The 19,655-nt window shown below is 40.3% G+C and overlaps 1 protein-coding gene across 1 annotated transcript in view; it reads right to left on the bottom strand.

Annotated features, from left to right (window-relative positions):
• Positions 1 to 273: 273 nt before the first annotated feature.
• The window catches only part of LOC139711799 (kinesin-like protein KIF23), a 63,040-nt gene continuing 43,658 nt past the window's right edge, over positions 274 to 19,655 (bottom strand). The window contains exon 22 of the mRNA XM_071623651.1: positions 274 to 1,267. Coding sequence (XP_071479752.1) covers positions 1,252 to 1,267 — 16 coding nt within the window. The 3' untranslated portion in view covers positions 274 to 1,251. The remainder of the gene's footprint in view (positions 1,268 to 19,655) is intronic.

Genomic DNA, 19,655 nt, shown 5'->3' on the forward strand with positions numbered 1-19,655 from the left:
CATATGATGCTTTAAAGGGGAATGTGGGACTTGCGGAAAGAGGAAGGACATGCACACACTACACAAACATCTAAAAGAGTAAACAAACAAAACAAAACACATGCCAAGTAGAAAGCTAGATGGACATCTAAAAAAAAAAGAAATAGATATAATAGAGAAAGAGTGAGGGGGGGGGGAGGGGGAAGGGGGAGGAGTGAGGTTTATAACATGCCATTAGTTTGTATCCAGTTTACATTCAATTACTATTCATATGCACTTTTTGCACACGAACAACTTGGCTTGCATTTTCCATATCATAGATATATCACCATGAGCAGGTGGATAAAATCAAAATACTGAAGCTATATCAGCCAGGTCCCCTGGAACCTTTTTTTCTTTCCTTTTCCCCAACAGACACAAAATGCACTTAGCATTCCCGAGTTTATCCAATTACTAGCAATGCTAGAATAACATAATTTTCATCAGGGTTTGCTCAAGCGATATGCATCTTGCTCATATGGTATTAAATCCACAATTATGGCAATTTCAGTGCAGAGGTACCTGGAAATCTTCACAAGCACACTCTAGGTGTTTTTGCAGTTTTCATCTTCTCTGTGTGTTGCTACATTGTGTATGTGTGAATAATGACTATGGCAATGATTGATGGCAAACAAACAACTGTATATATGTTGTTGTTGTTGCAGTTGTGTCAGCAATCACGACACTCAGACTTTAGATAAATACTGACAGACACTGTGATTTGAACTCATGCATTTGGTGATGCATGAATGGCTTAAGGGCATATCTCAAGCCCCAGCTGCTGGGAGCGATATCTAGAGCTATACTTTTGCAGACAAATCTTATCATACACCTATGTAACTCTGTAAATGTCTTTCTTTTGGTGAAGAGTAATATGAAGCCATTTGGTAATACTGGTGTTTCTTTTTAGATTTCTAGGGTAATTTCACCTTCTCTTTTTGTATGTATAGCGAAGCTCTTGGTGAGAGTAAATACTATAAAACATATACTAGTGATGACCATGCTTTGATTATATAGTTACAATGCACAGCTTTAGGTTACCAGCTACATGGATATTGCCAGAAAGTGATTATTGTTAAGGATTAGCATTTTGAAAGAAACAAGTATATCACATGTAAGTGAACGTGGGTGTTTGCACTAAGGACGACCTCTGCGTGAACGTGCGAACTTTGAACTACGAAGATGATGTCACGGGCAGCACTCTTCTCCTCTCTTCGTCAAGAGCAGATGAGCTTACTTCTTCTGCTTCCTGTGTAAGATGGCAAGAGTAGACAGAGAAATGAAACGGTAACCATGGTGATAAAAATGATGATTGCAGAGACAACAATATACAACGGTCTTTTTGGTTCCCCAGGGTTATCATTTTATTAACCCTGGGTAATGTCTTGCTAGGCACCAATAACAACACCTGGATAAAGGGAAACACTGTAGGTTAAAACATTTCGTCAAAGGAATCAAAGTTAGGATCTTTGATCAAGGGTACCATTTCTTACGAACTGTACCAGAATCATCTTTTTTTTTTTTTAATGGAGAGATACATAGATAGATACAGATTGTTGTACTGAGAGTTCTTAAGAGAGAGAAAGATGCAGAAAGAAAGTATATAGTGCTAGAGGGTCATCCCTTTCGATAGATTAGTGGAAATACAGAAATATTCAGGCTATGCAGATACTTGTAGCATAGTGTTACTATCAAACATCCAAAGAACCAGGCCTGAGGCCAACATGACATCTGTAGACAAAGTGTAACCCCCCCCCCCCCCCCCTGCAAAAAAAAAAAGATAAAAAAATGACAATACATACATACACATGAAAAAAAAAGGTGATATACGGTCTGGGTATGTGTCAGTGTTGGTATCAGTGTTTGTACCACACAGGCATAGTAAATATTGTATGACCACAAAATTGACCAAGCCTGTTTCCCTAGATTTCCAAAAAAGAAGAAGGAATTTCAGCCTGTAATGGTGGTGGACTTCTTAAACCATTCATGCACAGGCTGTGGGTCAAGAGTGAAGTCACACTTGACTCAGTAAAAGAACTTTTTATTCAGAATTAGAGCTCACAAACTGAAATGTAAACAAACTTGCCCATATATATATATATATATATATATATATATATATATGGGCAATTCCATGGGAATGTGGACATGGCACTAAAATTTCAACTTTATCATATTGCAAAAAAATTACTCATTATGTATTACCCATATATTGAAGTTAAAGAAACTTAAAAAATTATATCAATCGGTCAAATATTTCCCGAGAAACAGCTACAAATGTCGAAGACAATTTTTCAGTCATCCAAATTGCTAAAATGCATGCTTAACTTAAATATAAATTTTTTTAATAGAAAAATTCTGCTAGCACTTCAATTAATTTATTTTAAAGAAGCAAATTGGTTCTACTTCAGTCTCCCATGAGGAAATTTTTATGCCACCTTCAAAAAATTCTAATCACCACATGAAAGTTCAGCCCTTGAGCCATGTAACGCGAGTCACCGAAACAAGAAATATTTTTCATTCTGAAGGAAGCAGTGGAGGTAATTTGTTGGGAATCATAATTTTCTAAATTCATCACACCCTGATACTGTACACAGGATGCTGACTTGAATAAACACTGTTATCACCTTAAAGAATGTCAATGAAAAGTGTAACGCGAGTTACCATGTAACGCGAGTTACCGGCATGTAACGCGAGTTACCAACTATAAACACAAGTTTCCCCCAACATAAGCAAATTTTAGCACTTAATTGAGCTAGATTGTGGTGAAAACAATCAAATGCAGTGTTATACACACTATGTTGGACTGAAACAAAGGAGGGCAGTCTAATAAACTGTGATTAGCATCAAGGCCACTGATCACATGCCACATTGAAGAGTCTAGCCAGGCTTTCACAGCATGTGTACATGTATCCAGCAGTGAATGAGACCATTCAATTTATCTTTTGAATTTCCTGCATCAGTATTACAGAATTTTTATTACAGAATGCTATAAAGCACAGCAAGTGTTGGTTCTAATCCTTGTTCGGTGGTCTACTGAAGATGACACCTGTCCAGAGATCAGGAGGTTGTGGGTTCGAATCCTGCTCGAGTATGTATGCCCATGGGATGATTTTTTATCATGGCTACTAATAAAACACTGATCAATTCAGTGAGCTTATCAAAGATGATGTAGGGCAATTTGTCAATCAGTTGCAGTGAAAACATCTCAACGGAAGAATTTCATGAATTTGAATAATTACGCAGTACCCACTGCATGCTATAAGGAGTAGAACCAGCACTTGCTGTCGGGCGAAAGCACAGTGGTCTAGTAGAGATGACGCCTGTCCGGTGATCAGGAGGTCGTAAGTTCGAATACTGCTTGAGTATGTACGCCCATGACTTTTTTTATCATGGCTACTACTAAAACACTGATCAATTCAGTGCTTATTTACGTCGATGTAGGGTAATAAGCCAGTTTGTAATTACACTGTAGCTCATGTACACATTGGTACAAATGACCTTTCTTTCTTCTCAGTCGGTTCGGCACTTCACTTGTTTTCAAAGCAGCATAATGCATAAGCTTGCACGACATAACGATTTATGGAACTTTTATGTTAAAAAAAAGAATGAACTTGCATTTAGATCAGGGGATCAGAATACTCCCATCAGTATATAATTCAGAAGGCATCCATTTCATTGTTTTGTATTGAATGCAGTAACAGCTTATTTCCTTTTAGTAGTTTTATATTGCAAAATACAGAATGTACCATTCTTGCTGTGAGGTGGATATGCTGGCAAGCATCATTTAGATACAGGATCGCATGAATAATCATTGCATCACAGATGCTTATCTCAGTGAATTTACAAACCAAAATGCCTGTTGGTACAAATGACCTTTTTTTGTTCATGCACAAAGTGGAATTACGAACTGGTCTTTTTGTCAATCAGTCGCAAAGAAATGTACTAGTTTTCACTCCTCACAAAAATAGGATTTGAATTTTTGAAAGATTGTAAGCTTTTTTGTAAACTTGTAGATAGGGTTTGATACTTATATGTTTTGTTTTAAAAAGACTTTCAACATTTTTCATCTTTACACTCTGAAACTTACAATGCACTTCATACACCTAAATCATCTAGATATTCAAATATATTCAAGGTCTCTATGAGGAGTGAAGCTCTTATTAGTCTTAAATGCACTCTTCTATTGGGTTTATTAGTAAAATATTTGTTTAACATTTATTCATTTTACTATCTACACAAATAAGCATCTCTCAGATTATTCAACACAAGATTCAGTGCCATCAGAACAATTGTATGTCATCCATTTGAGTCACCCTGTGTTAGTGGACATAATGTAACGCGAGTTACCGTAACGCGAGTTACCGACATAAAGACTCCCTACATTTTTCCAGGTCATTGTTACTCAACTTTGATATTGTTAATTTATGAGTCCTAACCCACTATCAATTCAAGGTAGGAAAACTTTTATCAAGATTGTCTAGTATGAGGAGACTTTCCAAAAAGAGGTCTTCATAGAATTGACCATGTCCTTTTTGTGTAACGCGAGTTACCGAAATCAAATGATCCAAGAATCCCAACATGTTTGTCCTTTATTTTTCTTTTGGGATTCATTTAGTTGGTGTATGTCTACTTAACCCATGATGAAAAAAGTAACTTGTAGATCCTACCAATTACAAAGATATTGGCACATTATCCCATAAATGTACCCATTATTTGTAACGCGAGTTACCGTGGAATTGCCCACATATATATAAGTATGCAGAATTTCAACTGATACCAGCAAAAAGGCACACCATGACATGATGGTCATCAGGTGTTATTTCGTTTGTTTGTTTGGTTGTTCAGGTGTACAATGTAGCTGATACATCAAATGATGGCACCAAAGAATTCAACATCATTTAGCCCCTTAATTGCTTGGAACTCCAAAAAAAGGAGGGGGGGGGGGGAGTCAGGGTAAACTGTCAAGAAATGAGGTCACATCTAAAACACCAGAGTAGAAAGACAGAAAAATCTGACCCTTTCCATTATATGAGAAGTAATACACTGCATTAGGAATATGGAGGGCATTCACGCTAACAAGGGATTATCTACACTAGATATGCTTGTAAACACAAAACTGGTGCAGGGAATAAGTGACAAGAATTTGGTGCCCAGCACGATGGCAGCAACTCCGGGATTTACCACGGAGCTAGAAGAGCATGCCTAAGTGGAGGCTGAGGGGATCAACTCATGCTTGTCCCATAGAGCAAATCCTATTTATGATTCAGATTTTGCTGTTGTTCGCATTCTAGCCTGACCTTATACAGTGGACTCCAGTTATAACAAAGTCCTTGGGACTGGCAGTTTTCTTTCTTTATATCGAAACTTTATTATAACCAAACAAATAAACAATACAACACATAGAGCGGATAATATTGCAGCCTGAAGTTTTACTTCTGTGTAACCAGAGTTTTGTTAAAACCGTGTTTGTAATAACGGGAGTGCACTGTGATAAGTAGGACTGGCTTCAATAAACTCGCCATCAATCAAGAAAAACAAACACAAAAAAAACTGAGCGATGACAAGTCTGCTGCAGGCTGATTAGAGGCAAGGAGCAGCGGATTTTCTCTACTCTGATTGACTGTCAAAAACTGAGCTGCTGCTAATCATCCCTTTTTGGTGCAAAATAAGTTTTGAATATGATTCAGTTCTTTCACCTCCTTTTCTTTCCCCCTCACATTTGGATTTTGAAGGAATGATCTCCTCTCTAGCTCTGTTTGGCACAGTGATTGTTATTTTCATGGATAGGATCACATGGGAGACACAAATGTGGGCAAGAGTTTATGCTTTGCTACATCCCCCATCATCTCACCCCATCCCATCCAAGATCCCTCAGCTGATGATGCCTCTAGCCCCAGTCTCCTCCCACTCTGGTTCCATTCCTATCCATCCCAATGACCCCTCCACTTTGTCACTAGGTGGTAAATCAGGGGTCGCACTTAACTTTTTTTTAAACTAGCCAAGCGGACTACTTAGAATCAATTTTGACACTGAAGCAATATTTTGGCTAGCCTGACGGACTAGTAACTTCAGAATTTTTCGATTTTTAGCTAGTCCGATGTGATTTTGGGTGGCCAATGGCCAGCGGACCATCGCCAATTTCGAACCCTGTAAATATAAGTACGCTTCAGTGACAGATGAAGCCATCACAAACCAAAACTTTGAAATGCAAGTAGAGTACATGCCAGGTATGTTCTTAAAGGCATCTGCGGCACTTTTTTAATATTGTGTTTGTTTGTTTATTTTCTTATGCTTACGGTCCACTCAAATTTCAGCATTTTTTTTTTCTACCATCCAATGCTTGTGACCTTTTACCTTCCCTGGATTTCACCCTATGTCTCATCAGTGCATCTATACATCTCAGCATGTCAGGTAGGATACTTTGGTCGAGTATCAACGAAATCCACCCGCAAGCTCTTCTGAAATTGTGATCTCAGCAGTATCTGGGACAGGGAAGTGGTCAACCCAAACCAAGGATGCCATCAATGCCCTATGTGGGCGGAAGAAGACTTTCTTGCTCTTTTTTTTTTTTGGTGGAAAAATGAGAGAGAGAACAAATTTGTCTCTAAGTGGGCCTAGCTGAGAAGCATGCACTGACCACGTGCTTGGTCACATGGGAGTGAAACACACCCAGTGGATGCGGGTGTACACGTGCATCACGGTACATCACCTCGCTGAACTTCTCCTCTCAGACTGGTTCGTTTCTGGCCTGTCCCGCCCACTCCAAGAAAGAGTTAAGAGATTTGACATGCAAACAGCTCTCCAACACCCCTTTCATAAACTCGATAAAGGGGATAATATCCGCATCATCTGGTCGTAAAATCGGAGCGGGGGAAGAATAATCCGCTTTTTTTCGACCCTTCTATTATCCGCATAATAGCAGCATCGGGACCAGATTTGGAGTTTATGAACGCAAACCCAAATAATGCGGATAATTGCCGGGGTGCGGTCAAATGTCACCTGTCTTTCCCGCAGGAGGGACGTGTGCAGTCACCATAATGATTATCTGCCTTTTTCAGGATGGGAGCTCGTAAAAATAATGCGGATAATTTTCAGAGTTTGTGAACGCATTCTTTATGGAAATGTCCACATTATTCTTAGGCGGATAATTGGAGGGTGAGTTTATGAAAGGGGTACAAGGAAGCTTGTTTGAAACTTCAGGACAGAGTCACAATTCGACCATGATAAAAAAAGAAAATCTAAGTAATCGCTTCCTCTTGAATTTGACGCAGTTTGTGAACAGAGAGAAACTTTAGGGACAAGATGTTGCTGTCACACCAAAGATAATACCACAGTTGATTACATATCCTTGATTGGTACATTTTCTATTCAAATGGGAAAGAGTGACTTGGAAGAGTCACTGTTTACAATAGGCATGTTCATGGATGCAATCATAGTTGTGGTATATTTCCCTGCGAAGCTGGCAACAAGCTTCATGATTCATCAGTCTCTTCGAACAGATGTATCAAAATATGTAGATTCCAGTTTGCATGCAACAGTTGCAGCTACATCAGGCAAGCCTATGGCATTCTGTTAGGCTATAAGAAAAAAAAAACACAAACAAAACCTTGTGCTATGTGCATACAATGTTTGTAAAAGAACAAACAAAAAAACTTAAGTGTACCAATCTTTGTGATGAAGCACTGTATTTATGAATGCTAATCAAACAGCACACTTCAACACCACTCTGAAGAGTGCAAACAGAAGCCAGTCATCCTTATGGGGGAATTTCAAATAAAGATGAAATAAACGGCCGCCTCCTCCACCAATAAACGTGAGCGGTTGTCGAGAATGTCATCGATGCTCTTCAAAAGATTTGCCCATCTGACATAAACCAATCTTACAGTTGTATGACAGGACACAAGTAGAAGTGTGGCAAAATTTACTTAATTTGGGAGATGTCTTGCTCTTTTAGCAAGAAAGAATGATGCATGGCATGCAAGCTGCACTATCTCACGTCCACAATGCATTACAACAAAAAAATCAAGCAAACGTGAGTAGCAAAACCACGTGCATGACTTGGTCTGGACACGTGCATTTTGAGACTTTCTGTGAGAGGGACATCGTGGATTGCAACGTGAAACGGGTGGATGGACTTCACGGTCACTGCGAAGTAAATTTACACTTTGTGTTTACATTGCCATTGAATGGCGAGACCAAAGTCAAACATTATGGTTAAAGTTTAGGCAGAACTGGACAAGAAAAGAATTTAAAAAGTTACGTCCTGTAAATAGCCTTTCACGTTTCTATCCTCCCCTTTACTTTGTCCATGAGAATTCTGAAAACACAACTTCATTGCCGTTGTTACAGGTTCCACTCTTGATAACTGAATTAACGCACACCTCCAGATATGAACAACTTCTTTCACATCGTTTATTCTTGGTACATGAAACTATCTCAGTGGTTCAATCAAGTGGGCTCCATTTTGCCAACTATCATCACATTTCTAACCACTATGGTATCTATGGCACGCTACCTCTTTCCCTAATAACACTAAGCTATGGAATGCTATTACCTGGTAAGTTTCCTTTTTTAAGGGATGATATAGTTTTGGTTTAGATGGGGAGGGGGGTTCAGGTTTTAACTTTTAGTAAGATAATTAGAAACCACTTCTATGAAATATTAAAGAGTATACAATTCTATGAGGAATCAAAAGTTTATTTGATGAAAAGTGGTTTTAGAATGGCAGAGATATCCAACAAGAAAGTAAAACAAAGTGGATCTAATAGAAGGTGGGTCCCACCTTTTATTAGGAGTAGGACGATTATGTTTTACGATATGTCAGCCATTTCAAAACTGATCTTCATCAAATAAACTTTGAATTCCTCTTACAACATTTGGTTCTAATCATTTCACAGAAAGTGAAAACCTGAATCCCCATCTCAATCAAAACGAAAACATCTGTAATAGGCCAACTATAACTTTCCATTCCACGCCAAAGCATTATAGCCCTAGAATAACAAGACATAAAGGGTTTGATTTTACCTTGTTTTACCTCATTGTCACAAAGTAACGGGGGGGGGGGGGGGGGGGGGTGGTTTGCAGAAACTTATTTAAAGATTTGCATTTAAGCAAATGGACGCTAATGTGTTACATTGTACGTGATGCCAACAGTCCCTCGTCTGATAAAATTGTGCACTACTATCAACCCACGCCATAAACTGAAACTGAACAGCAACTTTATAAACACGCGTAACTTTTGTAATTTCTGTTCAATCTCGGCAAAAGTGTTTTGTTTTCTAAATCTACGTAATTTGTCAAAGTCGGATGGAAGGAGGCGAGGATTTGTGATTTTAAAAGTGGGAATGCATTGACGTCCGGCATGATGGAGTGCCAACTCATAATATTTACTGTTATTGCAGCACTTCAGCTTGTAAGGCCATAATCTCTCATAAGCTGCCCAAGATGCACGTGGCTTCAAACGTGTTCTCTTCTGGCCGAAAAAAAAAAGAAAGAATTACCACGTATACATGTACATCAGCCTAAAACAGCATTCATCTTCCATTTCATGTGACTGTGTGAGCTTTCATACACTGTAAGATTGTAAAGAATGTAAAGGTTGTGCTTTGAAAAATGATAATGAATTTAATAAGCCAGAAAATGACTCCTCTGTCATAATGCATATAGTCCTATTGATATACTCCCATATTTTTGTTGATAGCTTCAAGAGGACAGGATTTTCAGTAGAATGAGTAAATACAAATTTGTATACTTTTGTAGTACGCGGTACAGCTCATTAAAGGAAAAAAAACAAGTTCAAGACACACACACACACTCACAGTATTTTGCTCTAATAGTAGAGCAGATAGGTGCAAAATTTCGCCGAATTGTGGGTTTCGTGAAACAAGCATGAAATTTGGTATGCTAGTAGATTATGACTCAGTGGTGATTTCTAGATATAGGGCCATCGCAAATTCGACCTTGGACAAAAATGGCGGCCATTTTCCAAAATGGCCGCCATTGGTTACTTGAAATTCTTTGATAATGTAAGACCTTGGTCAAATCAATTTTAGGAAAGTGATTGTTTTTCCTTCGTATCATAAATCATACCGCAGTAATTTTACTGTCCACATAACATTCCAGACTCGAGCTGTGACGAAAATGGCAGCCATTTTTCAACATGGCCGCCATCACATGTCAGTGAATACTTTGCACATGACTTAGTATCATTTATAATCAGGTATATAAAGTGAAAACATAGATTTGGTCAGGGTTTGAGAGCCCGTCTGGTACTTTGCTTGCAATATATCGAAAGAGTCTACCAAGAAGCTTACCTGGCTGACATAATTTGCCGGGATGAGGAGTTGTTTTGGAGTATTTCGAGATCAAAAATAAGAGTCCGTATACCGACTTTTATTCCAGAAGGATTTAGTCTAACTCGTCTCAGAGAAACCTCGGCCCTGATTTCAGACAATTTACACGCAGTTCGTGAACGCCGTACTGAAAAGACAATCAAAGACCCTTGATAAACAACAAAACAACTTCAAAGACTGCGCGTCTCAGGTGATGTGCGTATATGCGCTTAAGGACCGCGCGCTGTCCATTTGCTTTGTACAGGATTAGCGCGCACTTTCCTTTAAGCGTCTTTGGTATCAACTCGGACCATACTGTGACCAGCAAGAACGCTAAGTGCTACAGGCCTCTCCCATAGTACAACGCAGTACAATCCCGAGGGACAATTCGTCCCGCCGTCAAAGAGAGGCCGAATTGTTCCCGAGTCCCCGAGTTAAGCCTGACCCCGATCGGGTAAGTTCTGAGACTGTGATTCCGGCATACCTTTTTGGCTATTATTTCGCTTTTTGTCGTTAAACATCGAATATCTTATAATCAAGTATATAAAGTGAAAACATATATTTGGTCAGCGTTATTACACACATTTCTTAGGCATACGTGCACATTTGGGAGTGAAATTTGACATTTTTTGCAGGCGTCCCAGAACTATAGGTTTTGGCTTTTAAGAGTGGAATAACGCTAATATAACTAGATGATATTCATCATCCTGTGTAACTGATCCTGTGTTGTGTTTATGCTTATGAATATGTTTCAGTATGCACACGTCAAGTAGATAGTACATACTAGTAGATGTTTACCATCCTTTGTGGTATTTCAGTAATTTCATTCATAAGATCTCACTGAAGTCAGATTATTACTAGTAGTTAGTTTTTGAGATTGACACATGTGTCATGAAAAGTGCCTTTGAATTGATATATTCATTTGCATCGATAAGCATATCCGACAAACAGATATGAAATATACATGTAGTTCAAGAAGTGAGGAAAATAGCTGCACACTAGCATTAGTATATTGCGATCCTTTGCAAATGATTTCATAACAGTTTATATTATTTTATCATATCTCTTTTTATTATAGGTTGGATTGTCAGAGTTACATCCTGCAGACATTGAAAGAGAAGTGCTTATTTGACTTCAGGGTAATTTAAGATTTATTTTATGAGCGGAGTGCCTGCAATTTTACGGAATGAATACCAATATATCTTTTTGAATGTTGTACCTGCCACAGCATTGATGTTCCTTGCACTATTTTTTCTTTTCATCTACTCTATAAAATGGCATAGGTAAAGTGTTTTGGTACAATGGATGTGGTTGTTGTATTAGTCACAAAATTACTAGAACAAAATACAGTGAAACCTCGTTAAAGGGACCGGCGATATTACCTCGTTATAGCCGGTACCTTATTACAACCGTACGCATCAAAAACGAAGAAAAACATAAGCACGACGTCGTTATACCCATCAATCATACTTAACAACATTCTATGCGTTGTTATTACGCAATTACAGTATGGATCATTACAAAAAAGACTTTAAAAAGTAGGGGTTGAAATGCGTTAATTATTTATTTTTCTTATGAAAATCTCTTCGTATAATAGTTGCGAATTATGTTCTTGACGAGTAAACCTGTGCATATAATATTAGTGATTCTTTCTACACATATCGCTTACTCTTGTATTGAACCATTCTTAAGAATGATATTTCCGTTTCATGAAATACGTGTATAGTGTAAAATGACAATGAACAAAATCAGATTGTATAAAATGCGTTTGTTAAGTTTTTCTTAACACCAGCGCAATTTAATAGGGTAACATGTATTCGTTCACCATAACTTTCGAGGTATTTTAATTTGCTGGTGACCAGCGGGAATGCGATGATTTCATGAATCATTTCGGCTGTAATCTCCTACAATGAATGATCGTTTTAAAAACGCGTTCGTTATTTTCTTTCGAAAATCTCTTCGCGTTTTGTACATCCGTTCTTGAAATATATGCGACAGGGAATTTGGAAGGATTTGATCCTTTTTTTCTGAAATAAAGAAAAATCTTCGTTGAAACCGAGATTTATTCAAACTATTGATGGTATTGTTTCTTTCCTGAACCCCGACTCAAGTAGATTACGCGTTATTTAACTATTTGTACGTTCTGTCACTGGGCGGGATCACGTTAATTCCACTAACTATTTCGGCTTTAATCATACACACTCCTATTTACATTATCATTTGTTAAATGATAATGAACAAAGCCAGATCTATTAAAAATGTTAAATGCGTTTGTTTCTTTTTCTGAAGATCAACATGCGTCATTCAACTATTTTCATCTTAGCAGCTGACACTCGGCGGGATCGCGATGATATCATTAATCATTTCAGCTTTAGTCATACACACTCATATTTGCATTATCATTCAAATGATAATGAACAAAGCCGGATCAGTTCAAGCTTTTAAATACACTTGTTTCTTTTTCTGAACACCGACTCGAGTAAATAGAATAATATGCGTTATTAAACCATTTCTTACGTTAATGTCACTGCGCAGGATCGCGTTGATTTCATTTATCATTTCGGCTTTAGTCACACACACTCATATATAGTAACCCGCAAAAATGTGTAAATCGGAACTAAAAAAGGAAAGGATCTAATGATGAATTACACACGCATTACAAGTGTCCATTTTTGGCCACCAGTACGACTACTTAAAAAGTTTTTGAATGCGTTTTTCTTTCTCTCATTGCGGTGTGGTCTGACAAATCACACAAGCGTGTCTCGCGAAAAAGAATGTTGAATGATTATATTCAATAATTTGGTAGGAACATCAGAAGGTATCCCTGTGTCTTATCGCGTGGGTAAGAAGAAAAACATGGAAGGAATGTTTCTCTGCAAAACGGGAAAGAGACATGGAAAGCGTGAATTCCGTTTTCAATGTTTCGTTTGTCGCGTGTTTGAAAGCGACAAGTCAAGAAATATAACCTCGCTATATCCGATCAAATAGCTTATGTTTTTCATAATCATGATGCACCAAAATTGTCCTCGTTATAACCGGAATCTCGTTATAACCGAACTTGTTATAACCGATTCGTTCTGCCATAGGCTTACACACAAAGTAAAAGCGGGACCGACGCGATCACCTCGTTATTTAAAGCGGTTCCTCGTTATAACCGAACTGGTTATAACGGGGTTTCACTGTACATGTCTACTATTATTCGGGGCCAAAAGGCTTATGTGGTGGCTTGGAGTTATAGCTTTGGATTCAGGAATGCAGTGTTTCTTTTTTTTTATGTGTGATGTTCTTTTGAAACACATTTTGACTCCAGCTTATTTGATCACCTTCACATATCTATTTTCAGGTGTGACAATGGCCAAAGTTTACAAGCTTATAGATCCCCAACAGTCCGAGACATCTACACAGGGTCAAGAAACTGACTGGAGTAAGTGCGTTCTTTGTCAAGACGACATTTCAGATGTACTCCACTGTCCCGCCGATTCTACACGTGCCACACAAGGAGTAGGATACAAAACAATTGCTGAACTTCTTGTAGGTTTTGAAAGAATTGGCTGTTTGCCCATATCAATCAATATTTCAAGACTTGATGATGGAAATGGCGTTGAAGAAACACTACAGCGACACAAGGCCAAGTGGCACGACTCTTGTAGGCTGCTTTACAACAGAACAAAACTAAGGCGTGCAGAAAAGCGTAAGAAACCCCTAGAGGATGCAGTTGATGATTCTGGTGATGCCTCAAAGAAGTTCACCCGCAAGAGTGCTGGTGAGAAGAGTGCTTCCGCCGTAACATGCTTCTTCTGTGACAAACCTGCACCAGATGGTGAGTCTTTGACTCGAAAAGTATCAACATTTGGGCTAGATATCAATGTCAGGAAGGCTGCAATGAAACTGCAGGACAAACCCCTACTGGCCAAACTTAGTGCAGGAGACTTGATTGCACAAAAAGCCCGGTACCATTTGCCATGCTTACTGTCTTTGTACAACAGAACTAGAGAATCAAAATCATCTGAAGACTCTGGTGTGGACAAAATGAATCATGGCCTTGCATTTGCTGAGCTAATATCTTATATTGAAGATATTCGCATGGACAGTAGTGTAGTCGCACCCATCTTCAAACTCAGCGACCTGGTCAATATGTACACAGAAAGGCTGGAACAACTTGGAAGTGAGGTTGCAGGACGTGTCCATTCCACTGACATAAAGAAGAGAGTACTGGCCTACTTTCCAGACATGGAAGCTCACAAGCAAGGCCGAGATGTAGTCCTTATTTCTAATGAAGATGTTGGAACAGCACTAAGGAAAGCATGTGAACATGATACTGATGGCGATGCTGTTCATCTCGCTAGGGCTGCAAACATAGTGAGGAGAGACATGTTCAAGATGAAAAACCAGTTTGGCGGTTCATTTGAACTCAACAGCCAGGAAGATTCTGTTCCAGTGTCTCTATTAGCCTTAGTTTCTATGGTCTTGAATGGGCCAAACATCAAGACACGTTCAAGCTCTTCAACAAGGTCCCAGCCGGTGCTCACGATTTCCCAGCTACTGGTGTCCAACAGCATGGTACGACGTAGGGAGAAGCAGCAGGCTCCATGTACAACAAGACACAATCTTGAAAGGGAAACACCTCTGCCCATCTACTTAGGTGTGCTGGTACACACGAAGACTCGCAAGCGCGAACTGGTGGATCGTTTGTATGATCTGGGACTAAGTATTTCCTATGACCGGGTGCTGGCCATCTCAACTGAGCTTGGCGACAAAATCTGTCATTACTACAAGATGGAGAAAGCAGTTTGTCCTCCGAACCTGAAAGGCGGTCTCTTCACTACTGCTTGTGTTGACAATATTGACCACAACCCCAGCTCTACCAGTGCGCACGACTCATTCCATGGGACTGGAATTTCACTGTTTCAACACCCAGACAACGACTTCAGTGGAGTTTCTCGAGCTGTTGCCCACACCCATTGTGATGCCGCAGATGCCGCAGGTGCCAAGAAGATGCCAGCTTCTCTTCCCGAGACCTACACCAATGTACCTCCTGTTGCTCTTCAAAGGCAATTCCCAAAGATACTAAAGCAAGGAGATCCAAACCGAGCAGACTGTCATCTCATACCTAAAGCCTTGCGGAAGGAATATTGGTAGGTTTCACATTTTGATATCACTTTAAGATGAGACAAATATTTTCAATAGTACTATGCTATGTAAATTACAATATGAGATGAGTTATATATATATATATATATATATATATATATATTAAATAGTCCAGCACATGTCTTAGTACCAACAAAGCAGGACTTAGAATAGACAATAAACTTGTCTGATAATCTGTGAATTTGATTTCCATAAACAGATATAAGTGAAGAGTACTGTATACAAGATGAAATTGAAAAATACTGATTACTAACAGTTCATTGAGTTTTGAACATTCTACAATACATAATTGTTCAAAATTAAAATTGCAAGAAAAGAATTATCCCACTTTACTTAAAGATATTCACGAATTACCTCATAAACATATGTACATGTTTTTTATGAATGTTATTTTTCCGCTTTACAGCTGGCTGGAGCACATGAAGCAGGTTGTGGACTCTGACACCCTGAAGGACGATGAGGTGATCTCCTGGTCTGCTTATCATGCCAGCCAGCAATCGGCCCGACCAGCAGAAGACATGAATGTGGCTGTCACGTCCTTGCTACCCTTATTCCATGACAAGGCAAATTCCTTAGCCATGATCCGCCATTCGATGGACATCGTGAAGACAGCAATTGATGTCCTCAACCCCGGTCAGATTCCAGTCCTCGAATGTGACCAGCCACTCTACACTCTCGCAAAGCAGATCCAATGGAGGTGGCCTAAAAGTTATGGCGAGGATCGCTTCATAGTAATGTTGGGTGGTGTACACATCGAGATGGCATCCCTCAAGGTCCTTGGAGATCTTCTGGAGGGCAGCGGCTGGACAGGAGCACTCATACAGGCCAAGGTTGCTAGCAGTGGAACAGCAGATTCGTTTCTGAAAGCATCCCACGTGACACGCACAAGACGGGCCCATCAAGTCACAGCAAGTAGTCTGTATCTACTTCAGCGAAGTGCATACAGGGAGTACATCAAGACCTTGGAAGATGCAGGTGAAGTGGTGCCATTTGATGACTGGTGTGATACAAGGTCCAATACATGTCCTCAATTCCAATTCTGGTACATCATCCTGCAGCTTGAGCTGGCTGTGATGGTCTATGTGAGAGCAATACGTGAAGCCGATTTCCAGCTCTACATAGAAGCCCTATCCAAGATTGTCCCTTGGTTCTTTGCCCTGGACCATACACACTACTCAAGATGGGTGCCGATCCACCTACGAGACATGGTGTCGTTGAAGCAACTCCATCCCTATGTCTATGCTGAGTTCCTGAAGGACAAATTTGTCGTCAGGAAGTCAAAGCGTGCATTCTCTGCTATTGCTATTGATCAGGCGCATGAGCAGAACAATGCTTCTGTGAAGGGAGATGGCGGTGCAGTGGGCCTGACAGAAAACCCTGCAGCTCTTCATCGCTGGATGGTATCTGGTCCTGAGATGGCTCGTTTAATTCAGGAATTCGAGGGATCAATTGAGAAGAGGCAGGACACAGACGGTCGTCACCATGAACAGAAGAGACATGCACAGATGGCATTTGCAAATGATGTGCGATCATTGAGCCAAGCCATGGAAGAGATGGGAAACCCATTCACAGAAAACAGCAGTGATCTGCTTGTCCTAGACAGTAGAGACATTGTGGACACAGCAGTGGCAGACACAATTCGGCAGATGGAGAAATGTGGACTCGAGCAGTATACGACATATGTTGAAGAGAGGCTTGTAAACCAAACAGTGCCTATCACAGATCCCATCAAGCGAAACAACCTCCATCTGTTTAGCTGCCCTCCAGTCAGAGAGAAGTCAAGGAAGCAGTTGCAGATGTCATCCCTAAAGAACGACTGTTCACTCTTTTCCAGGCTGTATATTGCATCCCAGATACGCCATGGTGATTTGGACCAGTTCTTTCAACACGAAAACCAGGCCTGTCCACCGTCACTGTCTCAGATGGGTGGCCTGAAAACTGGAACCAAGTCAGACTTGCTGCCTTGCCTAGAGAACCTTGTTCCAATGAAAGAGGACCTCTCCTCCCCCAAAGTACAGATCAGCATCCTGGATGGTGCTGCCGTCATCAACATGCTGCGACCAGGGAGCGCAAAGACATTCCAAGCTTATGCCACAGATGTCTTCCTACCGTATGTCACATCTCAGCTTCAGCATGTAGACAGATTAGATATTGTCTGGGATCTGTACATGGCAGATAGCTTGAAGGTGGACACTCGCAGCAAAAGAGGAAAGGGAGTAAGGAGACGTGTCGAGCCATCGACTGTAGTTCCTGGAAACTGGCAAGAGTTTCTTCGAAGAGATGACAACAAGACAGAGCTGTTCTCCTTCCTGGCTTCTAAAGTGGCAGACGTTAACACCAACAAACATCTTATCACCACTCAAGGCACTGACGTTCTTTGCTCCAATCGCCAGGACGTGTCAGCTTTATCGCCATGCACACATGAGGAGGCTGACACTCGCATGCTCCTACACCTACAGGATGCTGTACAACAGGGATTCAGCAAAGCGTCCATACGCACAGTCGATACAGATGTAGTAGTTCTTGCAATAGCCGCAGTCAATCTCCTTAAGATCACAGAACTATGGATTGCCTTTGGAGCTGGGAAGTCCTTCAGGTTTATCGCTGCTCATGAGATCACGAAAGCTCTCGGTCCTAACCGATGCACAGCCTTGCCGATGTTCCATGCCTTTACTGGCTGCGACACGGTTTCCTGTTTTGGCGGCAGGGGCAAGAAGACTGCATGGAACACCTGGACCACCTACAGAGACGTCACACAAGCGTTCTGCGCTTTGGGTGCCATGCCAGACCCACATGACATTGACGAATGGATGCCATTACTGGAGAGATTTGTGGTCCTGCTGTACGATCGCACAAGCGCTGAGGAGGGTGTGAATCAAGCAAGGAAACAGCTTTTCAGCATGAAAGGCAGATCTGTTGATGGCTGCCTCCTACACAGGCTGCACTCATCCAACACACCAAGAGAGCTGCCTATCAGGCTGGTCACTGTTGGGCCCAAATGATGACTCCTGCTCCAGAGCTTCCGTCACCAATTGAATGGGGCTGGAACGAGAAGCCTGGTGGTGGGTGGAGTATAACCTGGACAACCCTTCCAGCAGCATCAGAAGCTTGCAGGGAACTCTTGCGATGTGGCTGCAAAAACGGCTGCAGAGGACACTGCAAATGTCAGAAGGCGGCTCTTCAGTGTACAGCACTTTGCCAGTGCGGTGGACAGTGTTCTGAGTAACAGGGCCCACGAGGAAGAGCGCTGGCTGCCATCTTAATTGACAAAGGCGGCCATTTTTGTCATCAGTCGAATCTGAGCTGGTTTGTTGACAGAAACATTACTGATGTATGATTTATCATGTAAGTTGAATTATTTCAACCCATATATATCAACACTTTCAAACAAACAATGGCGGCCATCTTAGAAACGGCCTCCTTAATTGTTACAGGTCGAATGCGAAATGTTATGTGGACAGTAAATTACTAACATATGATCTAGATTACAATGGTAAAATAATGCCACCCTACAGTTTATCTTATCTACAATTTCAATTAGGCATACTTTCAAATAAGCGATGGCGACCATTTTTAAAATGGCAGCCATTTTGTCACAGGTCGAATCTGAGATGTTCTGTGGACAGAAAAACAGAAGGGTGATTTTAAATGCATGAAAAAAAGAATTCCATCCCTAGAATTGAACTCACCAACAATGACTTTCAAGTAAGAGATGGCGGCCATTTTGGAAAATGGCCGCCATTTTGAATCAGGTTGAATCTGAGATGTCATCTGGACAGCAGAACTACTGATGTATGGTTTATAACATTATAGAAAAAGATTTCTACCCCAAGAATGGATTTAACCTACAATATCAACGACTTTCAAATAAGCAATGGCGCCATTTTGGAAAATGGCCGCCATTTTGAAACACGTTGAAGCTGAGATGTTATTCGGACGGTAAAACTACTGACGTATGGTTTATAACATAATGGAAAAGATTTCAATCCCAAGAAATTGTTTAACCTATAATATCAATGACTTTCAAATAAGCGATGGCGGCCATTTTGGAAAATGGCCGCCATTTTGAAACAGGTTAAAGCTGAGATGTTATCTGGACAGTAGAATTACTCATGTATGGTTTATAACATAATGGAAAAAGATTTCCATCCC

Source organism: Diadema antillarum, unplaced genomic scaffold (assembly GCF_040938485.1).
Source record: "Diadema antillarum isolate AM-2024a unplaced genomic scaffold, OU_Dant_1.0 seq00001704_RagTag, whole genome shotgun sequence".
Taxonomy (NCBI): Eukaryota; Metazoa; Echinodermata; class Echinoidea; order Diadematoida; family Diadematidae; genus Diadema; species Diadema antillarum.